Source organism: Pinus tabuliformis, chromosome 6 (genome assembly GCF_031772625.1).
Source record: "Pinus tabuliformis cultivar Carrire ecotype Pingquan chromosome 6, CPIR1, whole genome shotgun sequence".
NCBI lineage: Eukaryota > Viridiplantae > Streptophyta > Pinopsida > Pinales > Pinaceae > Pinus > Pinus tabuliformis.
Window position 1 is genome coordinate 1,181,843,277 of NC_142292.1, and position 19,198 is coordinate 1,181,862,474.

A 19,198-nucleotide genomic window follows, 5' to 3' on the forward strand; every position below is an offset into this window, starting at 1 on the left:
AATCATTAATAGAGACAATATATCTCAATATTATTATTTGTCATAGACCAAGACTCCATGAATACATAAACACTTTATGATCCTTGAGACCACAAAGTATCCCTCCCCTTCTACCACCCCTTATTAAAACAATAATATTAAAATAAAAATAAAATTAAATACATTCCATATTAAACTCAGCGGGTCTTGCACTTGATACATACATCTTCATCTTACACTTTTGTAATATAAGTGTCAATTTATTTATTTTTTCTATCCTATACTATTCTCTTTCTTAAAATTAAAAAAAAAATAATAAGAATATGAATCCATGACCTATTTTTAAAACTGCAAAGCTTCACTCAAATTTCACATTTTATGCTTCTGTGATTCATGATATAATGTTCATATTTTTCGGAGAAATCACATAGAGAACAAAGGTCGACGCGTTTCAAACCTAGATCTAGGTTCATCATCACGACTAGGATGAGGAGCAAAATCAACTAACCAAAATATATAAAAATCTCATAGATGCAACACTAAATTCTATAATTAAATATTTCCTTTTAATTAAAGGATCAAAATCAAATTAGATTTTGAATTTTAATTAGTTATTTTAATTTAGTTTAATATATATATATATATGAATTTTTTAAGATTCTAATATTTTGTTATTATAATTTATTTATTAGGTTTTTATAATAATAATAATAAAAATAAATAAATAAATATATTATTTGAATTTGAATTTTATTTATTAGTTTTTTTTAAATTTTTGTTTTGTATTATAATTTATTTATAATAAAAAAAATTCAATACAAACAAATTGAAAAAGGAAAGAGAAGGGATCCACGCGCTCACTCAAATTATTTAACCATAGAATTTGGTTTTTAGCTCTAGCCTCTTGGAAAAATTAGAAAGATTTATGCTGGTCAAAAGAAATCATAAACACCCCGTGCAGCTTACAATGAGGTTGTTATCCGCTCCGAAGGCAAGCTGCCTGCCTGCTGTTTGATCATTTTATCAGTCCGCTGTGCATTTTGATACTTCATTCAACTCCTGTTCGTTGTTGATGTATTGCTGTGGTTAGGTCTGGCGGCGCAGGCATCACCACGTGATTAATGGATGATTTTGAAGTTTAGTGGTGTGATGTCTGTGTCTATGACTTACCTTACAAGGAGATTTTGGTCGCCCTGTTCGGGGGTTTGGCGGTCAGAACTTGGTTTCAATGCCGTCAATGCTATGCTCTGGTCACCACACCGTCACCGTCAATGCCTTCGTACCTCCTGCACCGCTACTGACCTCACTCTCAACCTCAACAAAGTAGACGACCACATAGAGGGGAATGGGCAAAGCACAACGAGCATAAAATTCCGCAAGCGCCGCAGCAAGAAGGTCCCAATCTCACTCAAAAAGGAGAAGGAAGAGCTTAGTATCGGTTGGTTGTTCTCGTTATCCGCTGGCGATTCTTCTTCCTCTGCTATGACCGCGGGATGCATACAGGCAGAGGTGGCAGAGACAAGCCTTGAGCTGTGCGATGCTGACGGATTGGTACAGCTTCCTCCCACTCCTACTCCCAGTTATTCAGATAATGGTTGGGTGCTCGGCATTGACCCCGACATCAAGGGTGCTGTAGCCGTCCTCAAACCTCAACATTCAGGTTCTCCTGCCCAGGTAGTTTTTGATATGGTTTTGTTCTGTTCTTCAAAGCTTATGTTATTGTGGTCGCTGTCAATCAATGTAAATGTCGAAGTCACAATTTTAACTGCAATATAACTTTGGATTTCCAATATCTATGGTCTGCGATGGTAAGATACCCAAATTCGGGTATCCTGTCCGAGTGAATTTACTCATGATGATTTCAACTTGCAAACAAATTTTACAAACGATGATGCTATAGTCTGGATCAACCTTACGCCAAGCTGAATGGGGTGGTCATAATAGGTATAGGAAACAGAACGCGGTCTCGGGCTTCTGCAGGGACTTTTCGTTCAGGCCCGAGGGGGAGGGGTTTTCGGCCTTGCTAAATGATATGAATCCATTCAAAGTGATTTGTAAGTTCAGTTGAAAAGTTGTAATGTATCCGATGGGAAGAGGAGCCGTGGCAAGTTTTACCTCCCTTCCTAAATTATTTTGGAACAAGAGTAATTTTTGTATGGGGCCAATTTTGGAGCTAGTGGACCCCATTTGATTTTATTAGGAGATTAGACTTAGGAAAAGTTATTTGTGTTGTAGTTAAGTTACACCATGGGGCCACTCTCATTTGGAAAATACGCACTCTCTAGTTCGATTTGCTTGGAGGTGGTTAAGTTTTGCATGATGGTGGTTAAGTGAAGGCCCACGATGGAAGATGAATTGAAGGGAAAAGTGCTCCACGAAATCTATATAAGGAAGACAACTCTTCTTTTCTCATTCATCTTTTTGGTATATCGATTTCTCTTTGGTTGGTCGAGCTACTTAGCTGAGTCATTGGTTGTTTAGCACGAGTTCTTTAGGTGAAGAGCTCACCTTTTCTTCGAAGGACTTTGAGTGCCACCCTAGGAAGGTTTTTTGCATTTCTTCAAGAGGAGGACCTCATTGTGATTTCCAGCAGTTGCAGTCACTTCTAGGTGGTGCGTATTACTGGAGGACGCAGTGAAGAGGAGTTCGAGTTTGTTGGTGGTGTCTTGCAATGGAGTTTGGGTGTGAGATTTTCCAGAGAGGAGGCTAGGGAGGATTGTCGGCAGTTGGGAGAGTTTGGGAGTTGGTTGTGCTTATTGCTTTGCAGTGTGACTTTCGCACTACCTGGGCCAGCGCAGAGGCAACACTGGGAGCTCACTTGGTGGGTAGAGTATCAATCCTTGAGGTTGAGCTTTGCCATGGAGGTTAGAGGAAATACTTGGAGTGGTGTTTGCTTCCCTTTTGGAGCTTGGAGGAGGATTTCGTGGCCATTCCTTGCAGGCCATATTCTTGGAGCAGTTTGGAGGGTGTAGGCCTTAGAGGAGGCCGAATTTGGGAGGATGGATTCATACCAAACTCTTTCTGGGTTTTGGCCAAGGAGCGTAGGGTTGAAGTTTCATCATTTTCTGAGCACCGAAGATGGGGTTTCTTGCAGTGCCTTTCCTGCCAACAGTGTAGTTACTAGGAGATAGTGCAGAGCATTAGAGGAGCAGTCATCTTTCCAACGTTGCGATTATTGTTTGACACCTGGGTTCTGTCAAGCTTGCCCTTGAGGCAAGCCCAGGTGCATTTTCCATACTATTGTACTTGCTCCGTTCCATTAATAGAATGGCTCAGTTGGTTCTCTTTTTCGATGTGTATTGAGTGTTTGCTAATCGTTTTATTTTTCTGTGTATAAATCGTATTTGCATTTGCATATCACAATTTGTTTAAGTTTGGAATATTACAACCAACCCCATAACAAGGTACCCTGGTATGACATCTTATCACCTAGCATTTGGGAGACAATGCGCTATGATTGCATTAAACTAAAAGGGAGTTATAGGTAACAATAGAGCAATTGGGTGTTTCCAATCCCTTCAGCTGTTTGCCTATCTTTTCATAAAGCAAGGAACTTAAGCTAGAAGGGGGATTGAATGCTTTGTTTAAAAATGGCACCTTTTCATTTCAATTAGTTAAAATGGGGATGTGATAGAAAACAATTTCCTTGTCTTAGTTTCAGTTTATTGCAATTTCATATATATATATATATATATATGAGAATTTAATACATCCGATTGAGGCCTTGCTAAATGATATGAATCCATTCAAAGTGTTTTGTAAATTCAGTAGAAAAGTTGTAATGTACCTAATGGGAAGAGGAGCCGTAGCTAGCCCCATAATAGAGTACCCCGGTATGACATCTTATTAACTAGCATGTGAGAGGTAGTGTGCTATGATTGCATTAAACTAAAAGGGAATTGTAGGTAAGAGTAGAGCAACTGGGGCGTTTCCAACCTTTTCAGCCATTTGTCTATCTTTTCATAAAGCAAGGAACTTAAGCATAGAGGGGGGATTGAATGCTTTGTTACAAAAATGGCACCTTTTTAGTGGACACACAGTTAAAAATGGGGATGTGATAGAAAACAATATCCTCGGTTTATTTTTAGTTCAAAGGCCAAATGTTTCTCAAGCTATTTCAGGATTGTTGTTTGGTTGCTTCTTGCATTTATTGAGAAATATGTATCTTCGCAATGAAGTGCTGAAATATGTAGCTAGGTTTGGTTTTCATAATGACATATGTAATCATGATTTTATGTATTTAATGAAAATTAAATTAAATTTACTATTGTTGATTCTTGAGACATGGGTTTCATGTTCAAAGGAAATTTATTTTTAGGTCAAGCACCCATTGAGTCTACAAGTCAATTTACTCATTGTCAAGTATTGAAGACCCATTTGGGCATGTTACATATTGTAAAAAGAATTTATTTGAGTCAAAATAGAGTCAAAAGGCCCTCGAAGACCTTGTCATGGTGCAAAGATCAAGTCGGCCTACATGAAGGGACAAATCGGCCTAAAGATAACAATTCGTACCCCTCACAAGCCTATAAATAAGAAGGAACTCGACCTCATTTGTAGACTCACTCAAGCAAGTTTGATCTTCTCAAGATAGAAGCCAGAAAATGATGAAAAAGAAGGAGAAGAACTAGATCGAAGTTTTTGGGCCTCTCTCTCTCTCGTATTAGGGTTTCTACATTTGCTGGGTAGAAGAATTTCTTGGACAGAAGAATTTGCTGGACAAAAGAATTTGTTGGGCAGGACGAAGTTGCAAAAGAATTTGTTGGGCAGGTTGAATTTGCAGAGGAATTTGCTGGGCAAGTCGAAGTTGTAGAAGAATTTGTTGGGCAGGTCGAAGTTTTAGAAGAATCTGTTGGGTAAGTCAAAATTGTAGAAATTGTTGAAAGCAAAGATTTGACTTGGTCTTGGAGGGTCTTGGTCAAGGGTCATAGGTCATGGAATTCGTCAATTGAAGTTCTATAAGAAGAGAATAATTCTTTTGGGGTTTCCTCTCAATTGGAGAGGTTTTGGCCCTGATTGATCACCTACACCTTGTGTCCTATTATCTCATTGTTTTATTATTTGGTCGTTGTTTGATGATAAATAACACTAATAATAATCGATTGAAAGAAGAAGTTAATCAAATCACAAGCAGTTACCAAGTTAAGAGAAATTATCTACTCTAGCTGCCCCTAGATTTCTCAACATGATATCAGAGCGAAGGTGACAAGACAAGGAAAGGCAACTTAAAGAAGGACACTCAAGGGCCGAAGCACTAGAAAAGCATCTAAGAAGCATCGAGAAGTTTGATTGAGAGAGAAAAATAAACCTAATACCTAACGGAGAAAGAAGAAGAAGCATCAAAGTATCTTAGATCTGTTTTTGGGTTATATTCCTCCACACGTGCGAAGATTAGGGCATCATCTTGCAGGAACTAACACATTGAAGCATCTAAAAGTCTTTACATACTAGAGAAGCAGGGAGAAGCATAATCATCATCATCAAGGAATCAAGATGTTCTCCCTCTCGTTGCAGGACCACTTTTGAAGGAAGACATCTTCATCAAGAAGACATCTTCTATCATCATCAAAATCAAGAAGGCATCGAGTTGAAGATATTAACATCAAGGAGCATTGTTACTTGACAAGTAAGTATCTTTATATATATGTCTGAATCTGTTAAAATGACTTCATTTTGCAAGGGTAGCAACAAATTGGTTGGGTCATCAAACTTTCTTGAATGGAAGAAGAGGACATATTTGATCTTCATAGATAATGAAGTCGTTTAACATGTTAAGGGTACAATCACTAAATTCCAAAGGAAGAAGCTCAAGCTCTAGCAAAGTATATGAAAGGGGAAGTAAGGGCTCAAAGGATTTTCATAGAATCCATCAAGGATCCCCTCATACCTTATGTATCAAAGTTGGAGACATCAAAAGAAATATATGACAAGCTAGTAGAATTGTTCTCTGTAAGTACTGCAAGAGAAGTGATATCATTAAGACAAGAACTCTACAAGATGAAGATATCAAAGGAAGAAGGAATAGCCTCATACTTTATGAGGGTGTCAGAAATAAGAGACCAACTACAAGAGTTGGGAGAAATAATGTCTGACAAAGAAATGACCACCATAGTGCTCAATGCACTACCAGAGGAATGGGGCAACTTTACATCAAGCATCTATGGAAAGAAGGAAGCTACCCCATTCAATGAACTTTGGTCATTATGTAAAATTGAAGAAACCAGGCTGAAGGAAAAAAGCGATGTAGGATCAAACGAGCAAGCACAAGCATTTGCTACCATGGCTAAGAGGAAAGGAAAGTTTGGGAAGTTTGGTCCTCAGAACAAGAAGAAGTATAAGTCAAAAATCCAATGCTACGATTGCTATGAATATGGGCATTACAAAAGAGATTGTTCGAAATTCAAGAAGGACAACAAAAGGAAAGAAAGAAATGTAGCTCATATCACTGAAGAAGTGGAAGAACCTAATGAGAAGAAATCCAAAGGGATAGATCTTCACTATTAGGGTTTCTCCAATACCTAGCTAGGAGAAGTAGGAGGAAAGGCCTCCACCATGGCAGTCAAGATAAGAAACATTATGACAAGATGCATCTTAGTAGAAGATGCCATCATACTGGAAGCATACCATTAAAGCAAGAACTCATGACATCATTATAAGAAGTTTGAAAGATAGCTTGAAGTGGAAATCTGAATGGATGTAGCAATCATACTATAAAGAAAGAAGCTCTTGGTAACCTCATTAAAAGCATGTGTAGTGCATATGAATGTCTTATAGCATGATAGAAGAAATTCATCATACATCATCATCATGAGAAAGGAGCTTCTACCGGATGAGGATAATCTAGATCCTCTGTTGGAATCTTCATTAGAAGGTTCACCTCTCTTAGAAGCAAGTGTCTCGCTGAGTATTCCGCCTTGTATGGGATTCATGATTTAAAAGGGATGATGGTATGATGACAAAGGATTGCAACAAGTCAAGGTGGTTGAAGTACTCTCAATCAAGAAAAGAAAGTTGATAAAGGAAGCCTAGGTGACCAAATCAACATAATGTCCTCATATGGAATATGAGGTGGTTGACAAAGATGAAGGAACTATGGATGGAAGTTCCTGGGAAGCAATTTGTGAAGAGAGAAAGAAGAGATCATGAAAGATGCAACTATGGTCATGTAAGAAAAGGTATTCAACATCCGATGACTAGGAGAATTGGCTATGACATCTCTGTCTAGTCAATTTAACGTCTTAAATTGCTGTACATAAATTATCAATCTGGGTATCGTAAACTGATGAAGTGTGGTGCACCATATGTGCTTAGTTAACCTTTTTCTTACTTCGTTGTTTTATAGATTTTATTTTGTTTTGGGGTTTTGTTTTTGTTGATCTCCTAAAGTATCTAATGCAAATGGAAATCCTATTCTAAGGTCTTAAGAATACTTTTAAAGGTCAAGTATGGATGTAGATTTCAAGACAAAGTCTATGTCCCTAATGGTAACTTCCAAAACTTAACAGTTCAAAAGATCTTAAAACATGTTATTGATGGAATTAGTACTTAAACAAAAGTGTAAGTATGCAGCTACTTCAATCAAGTAAAAGATGAAATACTGATCATGAAATCACTGTCTCTGCTGCTTGTCTAAATACGGAAATAAAAGTTAAGCTATTGCACTCAAAGAAATAAAAAATTGCAAGGAAAGTAAAACTAAAATCAAATTACACATTCATAATTCGATCCCTCGCCATTAGTCCCGCTATGGCTTTCAGAGGTAACCGTCAATGATATGAGCAATTTAATATCTAATTGCAAAAAAGTAAAACTAAAATCAGATCACATCAATTCATAGTCTGACCCCTTGCCATTAGTCCCGCTATGGCTTTCGGAGGTAATCATCAACAACTTGAGCAATCTGATATCTAATTGCAGAAAAGTAAACTTAAAATCAAATCACATCAATTCATAGTCTGATCCCTCGCCATTAGTCCCGCTATGGCTTTCGGAGGTAATCATCAACAACTTGAGCAATCTGATATCTAATTGCAGAAAAGTAAACTTAAAATCAAATCACATCAATTCATAGTCTGATCCCTCGCCATTAGTCCCGCTATGGCTTTCGGAGGTAATCATCAACAACTTGAGCAATCTGATATCTAAACTAACTAACAAAGCAAATGAATAAGACTGAAATCAAAGCATAACTGAAATTGAAAAGCTAAAAAAATCAGCAGAGAGGTAAATCTCATGTCACTATTTGATGCAAAAACATGTAAAGAAAAAAACTAATCTACAATCAACCGGTTGAACACACTTACATGAATTAAAATTACATGAATGAAAAATCTAATCTATCAAACTTGAAAGCAATCAAATGACATAATGAAATCAAAGCAAAATTACAAAATGAAATCTACTCTACCTTACATTCTAATATGCTCCATGACATCTACTTCACATCTCCTTCCATGTTGAGAACATCAAAGCTTTATTCAAATTCTTCAAAATTACAAAGTATAACAAAGCTCTCCAAAGCTTTCAAAAGCCATCAAGATAGAACTACAAACTCCAAGCTAAATAACTAAAAGCCAAGCCAAGCTAACAAATGAAGGAGAGAGATTTCCTATTTATACAAAAATATGAGAAGCCATCTCATTAATGAGAGTTCATGAATCTCTCCCTCTATCTCTAGAGTCCTAATCAAAATAGGAACTGATAAGACACATGTCTTTTTAGAGTTACAATACAATTCTGAGATGTGACACATATCCTCATGATCCCATGATTCTTTCCATTCAAATTCGAATTTGGCCTTAGAGTGCCCCATAAGGGTCTTCTAGAAGTCTCCTTTCAACCTACACATGTCAACAATCTCAACCCATTTGTTAAGTATAAGCATATGCACATTATTTTTTAATTTTTAACCACAAATTCACTTAAAAGGCTTAGAATTAATAAAGATTGGAAAAACATAAATGTGGCCCAATGATAATGAAAGTGGGATGAATGTGGTGACATAGTAGTGAAATGGAGGTGATATAATGGACATAATAGTGAAAGTGTAATGGAAATGAATGACATTTTCAAGACCCAACATACCCCCCAACTAAAGTTATTGCATGTCCTCATGCAATATATATTGCATTAACTCTTTTGATCCTTGAGCTTTGGTTTAACTTTGCATGATATCATTTGATAACTTCATATTTTTGCAAAGTGTTTTACTTGAATAACAACATGGTTGGTTCTTGTGTTACAACCAATTTTTTTTGTTGTTGCATTCTATTTTGATCTTTTAACTTTGCATAATGATATTTTGATTATTGTTGCAAAGTATATCTTTATTGGATTGCATGATGGTTGGTTCTTGTGTGACAACCATGATTTTGTTTGTATCCAATTTATCCTTTAAACACTTTTTGAAAAGCCATTGTATGCTCATAATAACAATGTAATAGTTAATATATGTTGGAAGTATGTGGGCTGCTGAATATGATATGGACATGGCAAAATATGAAGTTCCCCCCAACTGATGGTATTGGCAGTTTTATGAAATGAGGAAGATAAAACTCATACGGAGCAGTATCTTCATGCTAGTTCCCACCATTTCCCGGCTCAAAAGATGGGTGTTCTTAGTACCCTTGCTACTCGGGCCCTGAGGATCTCGGACAAGAAGAGCTTTGAGAAGGAAAAATCCCATCTGCTGGATGTCTTTGTGGAGAATGGTTACAGTAGATACATGGGTCATAGGGCTTTCCTTAAAGCTTCCAAGAATTTTTTGGTGAAAAGAGAACCAAAAGATCGTGTTCCTGGTGTCCATCTTCCTTATGTTCAAGGGACCACTGATAGAATTGGTAGGATTCTCAGGAGACATAGTATCCCTGTGTCCTTCAGGCCCCTGAACACCATTCGTTCGTCCCTCAGATCGGTGAAGGATCCCATCGACCCTAAAGATATGAAGGGTGTTTATATGATCCCTTGTTCCTGTGGGACCCCCTATATTGGGAAGACTGGTCGTTCCATTAATCAGAGGATTAGCGAGCACGCAGTGGATCTGAAGCATAGGAGATCTAAGTCTTCCGCTTTGGCTGAACATGCTGAGAAAACCAATCATCATGTTTGTATTGAAGAAGCCAGTGTTATTGCTAAGGTTTCGCATTTCCATCATCGAAAATTCAGGGAAGCGCTTGAGATCGAAAAGAGACCAAGCAATCTCAATAGAGAGGATGGTTGGAAAGTCAGTAGGTGTTGGGTCCCAGCCCTCTCTTCCTAGTCGTTTTTTCGTCCTCTTTGGTTTTTGGTGTCTTTTATCTTTATTTTCACTTATTTATTATTATTATTTTATTTATTTATTTATTTTTTTAATCGTGTATATAGCAACCTATTTCTTCTGATGCCTTTTTTTCCATTTTAATTCCTATTATTTTTATTGATTATTTTATTTAAGGGCCTCCGTATAACTAATTTCCTTTTTAATTCTTCACTGCTTATATTTTTAACTAATTTCCGATCTATCATATCATCCTTTGATTTTCTTTATTACCTTTATTATTTAACACACAACTTTTATAATATTTTAAAATAAAATTAATTTATACATTACTCTATACATTTAACTTTTCCTTTATTATTTTTATTTATTTATTTATTGTTATTTATTTTATTTTTATTTATTTATTATTATTATTTTTATTTATTTATTTATTTTTATTTTTATTTATTTATTTTATTTTATTATTATTATTATTTTTATTATTTTTATATTTTTATTTGTGTTTATTTTATTCATTTATTTATTTTATTGTTATTTATTTTGTTATTATTTATTTATTATTATTATTTTTATTTATTTAGTTTTTTTTTTTTCTTCACATTTAACTCGTATTCACATTTAATTTATTTATAGAAGCGGTCCTTTGCAACTAATTTCCTTTTAAATAATAATTAACCTATAATTTTTAACTATTTATTAATAAACTATTATCACTAATTTAAATTATTTATTGGTCTCCTATATAACTTATCTCCTTTTTTATTATTAAAAAGGTTTTGATCCCGGTCCATTAGTCAATATTAGCGGTTGGTCAAACTAGCCGTTGGAGGCTCTGCTCGGTCTATTTAACATGCTAAGCTGGATCTGTTTCTTCAACTTGTCCTGACGATGAACCACACTGGTTGGTTCGAAACGCGTCGACAAATGAGATTCCATGTGATTTTCGCCGAAATCTCTCTAACAAGATAAATGTTTTTCCAAAAAATTATCATTCTAGCTTTTTATGGAATTCTATGGTCAAAAGTTAGAAAATGACGTACCTTAACTTACTCTTTGGAATGGATGAGTTGTATGTGTGGTGGCTGCAAAATTCTGATCATATTCTTCTTCAAGTGGCTGAACAAGAGGAGTCATGGATAAAGAGTTAAGATGAATTTTTATTGCTTCTACTAAAACTTGCTGAATCTGCTCCAAGATGCTGAAAATAATAGTCTTCACGTCTTCAAAACTCATTGGCACAATTCCTACTATGTGAAAAGATGTTTTGATGTCGAACATAGTAGGAAATTGTTGACTTAGTGGCCATTAATGGATGCCACTAGTCAACACGAGAACTCTCATCATTGATGACAACGAGAGTCAAGATGCCCAAACACATCTTGTTAGGTACGAATGATTTTGCCGATGTCGAGTCACCTAGAAGATCTAGCGAACAAGGGACATTAATGTATTCCCATTGTTTGTCAGCATGAGAACTTGCCATTAAGGCATGCAAGCCTCAAGGTGTTTTTACAAAGAACTTAGACTCAAAGGACTATGGACTCAATAATTTGCATTGAAGTAAGGCTTATTTGCGAAATGAAATGACAAAGAATGGAAGATGAAAATGGAAGATGGCAATGGAGAGTAGAAATGGCAATGGGCAATAAGCATGTGAATGAGCCTCTTGTTTTTATTTGTGGGTTATGAATGAACGAAAAGAGATGGAAAGTGTATGTGAATGTAAATGGAAAATATGGAGTGAAATGAGGTGAATGGTTTATTATGAGGTATGGATATGATGGAGACAATAGTATCTGAAAGTTTTTCAAGTGTTTGGATCTGATTTTACATCAGCATATTTTCTCTTTGTTGCTGATCATCCTCTTATGAAACAAATTGGTCTCTTAGAGAGACGACATTCTCTCGTAGTCATTTGTCCTTCTTCCTGGAACCTGCAAAACAACTAATACTTCTTCTGCAATGGAATGTAAGATTATCAAAGGAGAGAGGTGATCAATCTTTCTAGTTATGATATTTACACACAAAACTAAGAATTTGTATTAATGAAACAAGTTCTCAAAGGAAAAATCAAAAGAATTCATACCTGCTTTGGAATTGGACTTTAGCTGCAGAATGTCGATGGTTTCTGTAGCTAAAAATCTTGAATAAAAAGTTAGCCATTCATCTTTCATCATCAGTCCAAAATTAATCAATACCTTCAGAAAAGTGAGCAAATAACTTATTCATTTCATTGATTCAAAATTATTATTTTTTTTCTTAACATGCAGCAACTTAGTGTGGCGACTCAGTGATAACACACAACTTGACTTCCCTTTGACCGAGGTCTTTTTCATCGAATTGGATCAATTGAATAGGACACTATCCATGTACTGACATTTCCCCAGCTAGCCATGTGGCTTGTTTTGCTTGATGACACCTGCAACCTAGAGTTTAACAAAAACAGCTGCGGAAAGTTGAACCAGCTGCGGAAAGTGGCTGAAACAGTCAACTATCAGACGCATATCCCTGACTGCCCCTTTTATCTAGCTAAAGAAAGTCCAAGTCTAAGTGTGTTCAACTGATTTAGCTCTCCCAATGAGCCCCATCATTTTATTTATTTATTTATTATTTTTTTTTTACCCGAAGTGTCACTTCCCTACTGCCTTCTGAATCATAAACCTTGAAGATGAATTTAATCTTTTGGTTATTTAGCAATTAGGCACGGGAACAATTTTAGAGCACTTCGATTATCAAAAAGATGCCTATGCAAGAGTGCAAATATGCAAGAGCTAGTATGTAGAAATGATAGATTATTTTCAAGATCAAACGAAAACCAATGATTTCAAGAATACCATTATAATGCACGAGACTTTGATATGATTCAGATCAGCCCACAATTAGCGTGCAATCAGTCCCAAAATCTCACTTGAAAAACAAACAAGATAATACTTATTGAGCCTTTAAGTGTATTAGGATTGTCATAACTTATTTTCAGGACCAAACTTCGAAGATTACACTGTTGTAGCAGTTATATCAGACTTCTGAAATACACCAGACTTCTAAGGAAAATGAGCAACAAAGCTTCAACTTATAGTTTGATAAACAACTGAAGGCACATCATGATAAAACCTTCACTCCTTCTAGTTTCTAAATCATAAAACAACCCATTTCCCTTTGCTGTCATGCTTCTATTTTCTATTGTCTGTGCCCTGTTCATTATAAAATATGGATGATCATGCGGATTGGCCAATTTTGTCTACCTCATTCATATTTTCACCAGCGAGAATTTGAAAGTACCACGCTACCCATTACCATAATCACCAATTGAAAACAGAGTTATGCTGAATGAATAATCCACTAATTATCTTCTTCACCACTCATTCGTTTATAAAGTTCATGTGAATGGTTTTTATAAGAGTAGAAAATGAGTAAATAAATATGATAATGATTTCATTCATGTCTTTGAAATTCACTCACATTCTCCTCTTTAACGCATTATAAAATCAAATTTCAATGCATTATACCATGCAGTTCTACCACCGAGAGCGATCAATCCTCCACATAGAATAATTATGCACTCAAACTTCGCTATCATAGTCCAAGCAATATGGATGTAAAGGAGTCGTATTCACTTGGTCAAGCTATCCAATTTAGCTGTTAAACAGTTGGAGTGGAGAAGTTCGGTTGAAGATGACAAAGGCGTACTCAACTGGTTCACGTAATGGAATTAATTCACAAGCAGAGCCGTCTTCAATTGGGATTATAGGTGTCAATAGGTGGCAATAAAACGAGGAGACATGGTGGCAAATGGTGGAAGACGTATAGTTAATTATCAGCATTGATTTCAAATCAGAAGCAGCTGAAAATCAACTGTCAGTTAATTAATTCAAATCCCGTTTTTTTTCCTTGCGGCCGGCAAAAATGGGCTCCAAAGAACCGAGAATTTCTCCCAAACCGCCACGAATCTCCTAAAACGGTTTCTGGGTTATCTAATTGACTTTACTGGCGAAAAAACCCATGTTTTTTTTTTTTTAGATTCGTCTCCGTTTGGCCAAATCGTGCTCTCAAAGTTTGACGTTTTTCTCTGTTTACGTTTTTCCTGAGTGTTGCATTCGGCCTATAAAGTTTCGAATCAATACCAATACAGTGAAGATGATCCTAGCACTGAAGCTGACTCTAAGAGTGAAGGATATGAATGTCCAGGAGGTGTGAAGTCAGCTCTACAAAGGCAACATCAGCGTAGTCAACCTTTCTTGACACATAAGGCCTGTTAATCTCATTGAGATAATTATGCTCTTAAAACACATTCTCTTGTTCTCCGCTGGTGTGAATATTCAAACCCTCGATCTATCCCACAATAATCACAACCCATTTCTCACAGTAAGGCTTGCCTCTATTACACAGAAGCATACGGATCTGATGCTTATAAAGCATAAGCATCAAGAAATGGTGCATACTGTGTCAGGTCGATATAATGGGACTTGGGGAATTTGATCAACAAATGGCACACGTCTTGGTGCCTTAGTATTATCACGAATAAGTTTCCTAGGTCTATTTTCTTTTGGATCACGAGAGTTCTGAGCAGGTATCGGTCAAAACAGCTGGAACAATTTTATTTTATTTTTATTCATTTTATTTTTTATTTTTTTAATGTTTTTGCAGGTTCGTTTTAAGGTCAAAACTTGAACAGGGATGTAGATTTTCTTGTTGAAGCCACAGTGGAAGCTAGGATTCAAGATAGCCATTGATTTTTCCCCCCCTCTGAAATTGTAATTTTTTATAAAAAGATTAATGATTTTCAATTTCAGGCAGCGAAAGACTTCAAGGAAAATATGCTAAAAATAGGACTTTGACTGAGGTCTTAGGCTAGTTTTTTTATTGATCTGAGCTGGGTGAGTAGGATAGGATCCATGTCGGGACAATTCTGGAGATGCCCATGTGGTCAGTTTCTTCATTGGACGCCTGTAACCTGCTAAACCTTGAAATCAGTTGTGGAATTCTCAATTAGCTGCGGAATCAGGCCACATTCCGCAGCTAAGTTGCAAAACCTTATTAAAACAGGATACAGTGTTTTGAGGACCACTACAGACCATAACCAGTCAATCTTGGACAATTGAACCTATCAAAGCAGTTGGGTTTTATTTTTTCATTTTTTATTTATTGAATCAATTGAAATGATGAAGTTTATTTTGTCTCCTTTTTTTTTTGTTAACATAACAATTATTTTTCTGATCCTCCAGATCACACAAAGTGCAGGAGGAGAGCATACTAAAAAATTATTAATTTTTTTTTTCAGATGTAAGAAATAAGGTTTCATAATTACACTTTCCCGGCAATGGCGCCAAAATGTCTAGTCAATTTAACGTCTTAAATTGCTTTACATAAATTATCAATCCGGGTATCGTAAACTGATGAAGTGTGGTGCACCATATGTGCTTAGTTAACCTTTTTCTTACTTCGTTGTTTTATAGATTTTATTTTGTTTTGGGGTTTTGTTCTTGTTGATCTCCTAAAGTATCTAATGCAAATGGAAATCCTATTCTAAGGTCTTAAGAATACTTTTAAAGGTCAAGTATGGATGTAGATTTCAAGACAAAGTCTATGTCCCTAATGGTAACTTCCAAAACTTAGCAGTTCAAAAGATCTTAAAACATGTTATTGATGGAATTAGTACTTAAACAAAAGTGTAAGTATGCAACTACTTCAATCAAGCAAAAGATGAAATACTGAGCATGAAATCACTGTCTTTGCTGCTTGTCTAAATACGGAAATAAAAGTTAAGCTATTGCACTCAAAGAAATAAAAAATTGCAAGGAAAGTAAAACTAAAATCAAATTACACATTCAAAATCCGATCCCTCGCCATTAGTCCCGCTATGGCTTTCGGAGGTAACCGTCAATGATATGAGCAATTTAATATCTAATTGCAGAAAAGTAAAACTAAAATCGGATCACATCAATTCATAGTCTGACCCCTTGCCATTAGTCCCACTATGGCTTTCGGAGGTAATCATCAACAACTTGAGCAATCTGATATCTAATTGCAGAAAAGTAAACTTAAAATCAAATCACATCAATTCATAGTCTGATCCCTCGCCATTAGTTCCGCTATGGCTTTCGGAGGTAATCATCAACAACTTGAGCAATCTGATATCTAATTGCAGAAAAGTAAACTTAAAATCAAATCACATCAATTCATAGTCTGATCCCTCGCCATTAGTCCCGCTATGGCTTTTGAAGGTAATCATCAACAACTTGAGCAATCCGATATCTAAACTAATTAACAAAGCAAATGAATAAGACTGAAATCAAAGCATAACTGAAATTGAAAAGCTAACAAAGTCAGCAGAGAGGTAAATCTCATGTCACTATTTGATGCAAAAATATGTAAAGAAAAAAACTAATCTACAATCAACCGGTTGAACACACTTACATGAATTAAAATTGCATGAATGAAAAATCTAATCTATCAAACTTGAAAGCAATCAAATAATATAATAAAATCAAAGCAAAATTACAAAATGAAATCTACTCTACCTTACATTCTAATATGCTCCATGACATCTACTTCACATCTTCTTCCATTTTGAGAACATCAAAGCTTTATTCAAATTCTTCAAAATTACAAAGTACAACAACGCTCTCCAAAGCTTTCAAAAGCCATCAAGGTAGAACTACAAACTCCAAGCTAAATAATGAAGGAGAGAGATCTCCTATTTATACAAAAATATGAGAAGCCATCTCATTAGTGAGAGTTCATGAATCTCTCCCTCTACCTCTAGAGTCCTAATCAAAATAGGAACTGATAAGACACATGTCTTCTTAGAGTTACAATACAATTAGGCGATGTGACACATATCCTCATGATCCCATGATTCTTTCCATTCAAATTCGAATTTGGCCTTAGAGTGCCACATAAGGGTCTTCTAGAAGTCTCCTTTCAACCTACACATGTCAACAATCTCAACCCATTTGTTAGGTATAAGCATATGCACATTATTTTCTAATTTTTAACCACAAATTCACTTAAAAGGCTTAGAATTAATAAAGATTGGAAAAACATAAATGTGACCCAATGATAATGAAAGTGGGATGAATGTGGTGACATAGTAGTGAAATGGAGGTGATATAATGGACATAATAATGAAAGTGTAATGGAAATGAATGACATTTTCAAGACCCAACAATCTCCATAGAGAAGGTATGAAGACCTTGAAAAGGTCTGTAAATAAAAAGGGACCCTTGACGTTGAAAGCCTTGGAGATGTGTTTATGAACATGCAGGATGTTGATGTTGCAGGAAAACAAGATGTCATGATGAAATGCCATCACAAAAGGTAAGTTTGATTTGATGTTCATTTTTGACTTTTTGAACAACATCTGGATGGATTGATATAGGCCTACTGAAAGAGAGTTGTGGATGTCACCTACAACTAGCAGTCATGTGATTGAATGGAACATCCTGAAGGAAACATGATGTGGAAATGGTAGTAGTATGGAGAAAAGCCAGATGGGGACTAGAGGATCATTTTCCAATAGAGTGAAGGATGACATGACCGATGTGGCTCGTGAAGAAAAGTGATGGATGGCCAGTGCCTTACAAAAGATGAAGACTCCATAAATAAACTTCAAGACATCGAAAGAAGGAGCCCCACAAGCAGCTGACAGTCCCATGATCCCCACTTAGAGTAGAAAGCTACTGAAAGCAAGTCCCTGGTTAAGAAGGAGCTTGGACAAGTCCCTGGATAAGAGGGAGCTTGGGTACATTCCTTTGATAGGAATGGGTATATCCTCCCTAGTTGAGAGGGAGAGATAGACACATCATTCTTGTCTTCACTTTGGGAAGAAAGAATGGAGGATTGGGTAAGCATCTGGTATCCGATACTCTTTGAGGATGAGGTAGGGCATCCAATATAAGAGTAGTCGAAGAGGACTATTATTCTTTGAGGACTGGGAATCCAAGATAAGAATAGTTCTGGAAGGACATACTCTGTGAACACTCGGGTGGGGTATGTATCTTGAGAGATAATGATGATGGTGTTTATAAATCATTGGTCTCGCCAGCATTTTGCTCTGATATTTTGGAGAGATAGAGCTGTTAGTCAAGGTCTTGCTATGTGACAATGCTGGTTGTTATGATGCTAAACATATGAGTTACCAATCCGACTCTTCTTATGAGAATTCTTCAGATTGTGAATGACCATGTACCTTGTATGAATTATGAATACCTCCCTAGTTAAGAGGGAGTGTTGAAATATGTAACTAGGTTCGGTCTTCATAATGACATATGTAATCATGATTTTATGTATTTAATGAAAAGAAAAATAAATTTATTATTGTTGATTCTTGAGGCATGGGTTTCATGCTCAAGGGAATTTTTTTTTTAGTTCAAGCACCAATTGAGTGCTTCTAAGGCTTGTTATTTAGTCTACAAGTCAATTGAGTTATTGTCATGTATTGAAGACCCATTCGGGCATGTTATATATTGTAAAATGAATTTATTTGAGTCAAAATAGAGTCAAAAGGCCCTTCAAGACCTCGTCATGGTGCAAAGATCAAGTCGGCCTACATGAAGGCACAAGTCGGCCTAAAGATAGCAATCTGTACCCCTCATAAGCCTATATAAGAAGGAAGTCGACCTCATTTGTACACTCACTCAAGCAAGTTTGATCTTCTCAAGATAGAAGGGAGAAAAGGACGAAAAAGAAGGAGAAGAACTAGATCGAAGTTTTTGGGCCTCTCTCTCTCTCGTATTAGGGTTTCTACATTTGTTGGGTAGAAGAATTTGCTAGACAAAAGAATTTGTTGGGCACGTCGAAGTTGCAGAAGAATTTGTTGGGCAGGTTGAAGTTGCAAAAGAATTTGTTAGGCAGGTCGAAGTTCCAGAAGAATCTATTAGGTAAGTCAAAATTGCAGAAGTTGCTAGAAGCAAGGTTTGACTTGGTCTTGGAGAGTCTTGGTCAAGGGTCATAGGTCTTGGA

At 36.1% G+C, this 19,198-nt stretch overlaps 1 protein-coding gene across 4 annotated transcripts in view; it reads left to right on the top strand.

The window, feature by feature from the left end:
• Positions 1-843: 843 nt before the first annotated feature.
• LOC149262980 (Holliday junction resolvase MOC1, chloroplastic-like) overlaps positions 844-19,198 on the top strand; it is a 388,021-nt gene continuing 369,666 nt past the window's right edge. For 2 of the 4 annotated variants that reach the window (XM_089425574.1, XM_089425571.1), the window contains exon 1: positions 844-1,653. In XM_089425574.1, the coding sequence (XP_089281700.1) occupies positions 1,105-1,653 (549 nt within the window). In that variant the 5' untranslated portion in view covers positions 844-1,104. The remainder of the gene's footprint in view (positions 1,654-19,198) is intronic. The other 2 variants (XM_089425562.1, XM_089425566.1) reach the window with 2 other exon arrangements.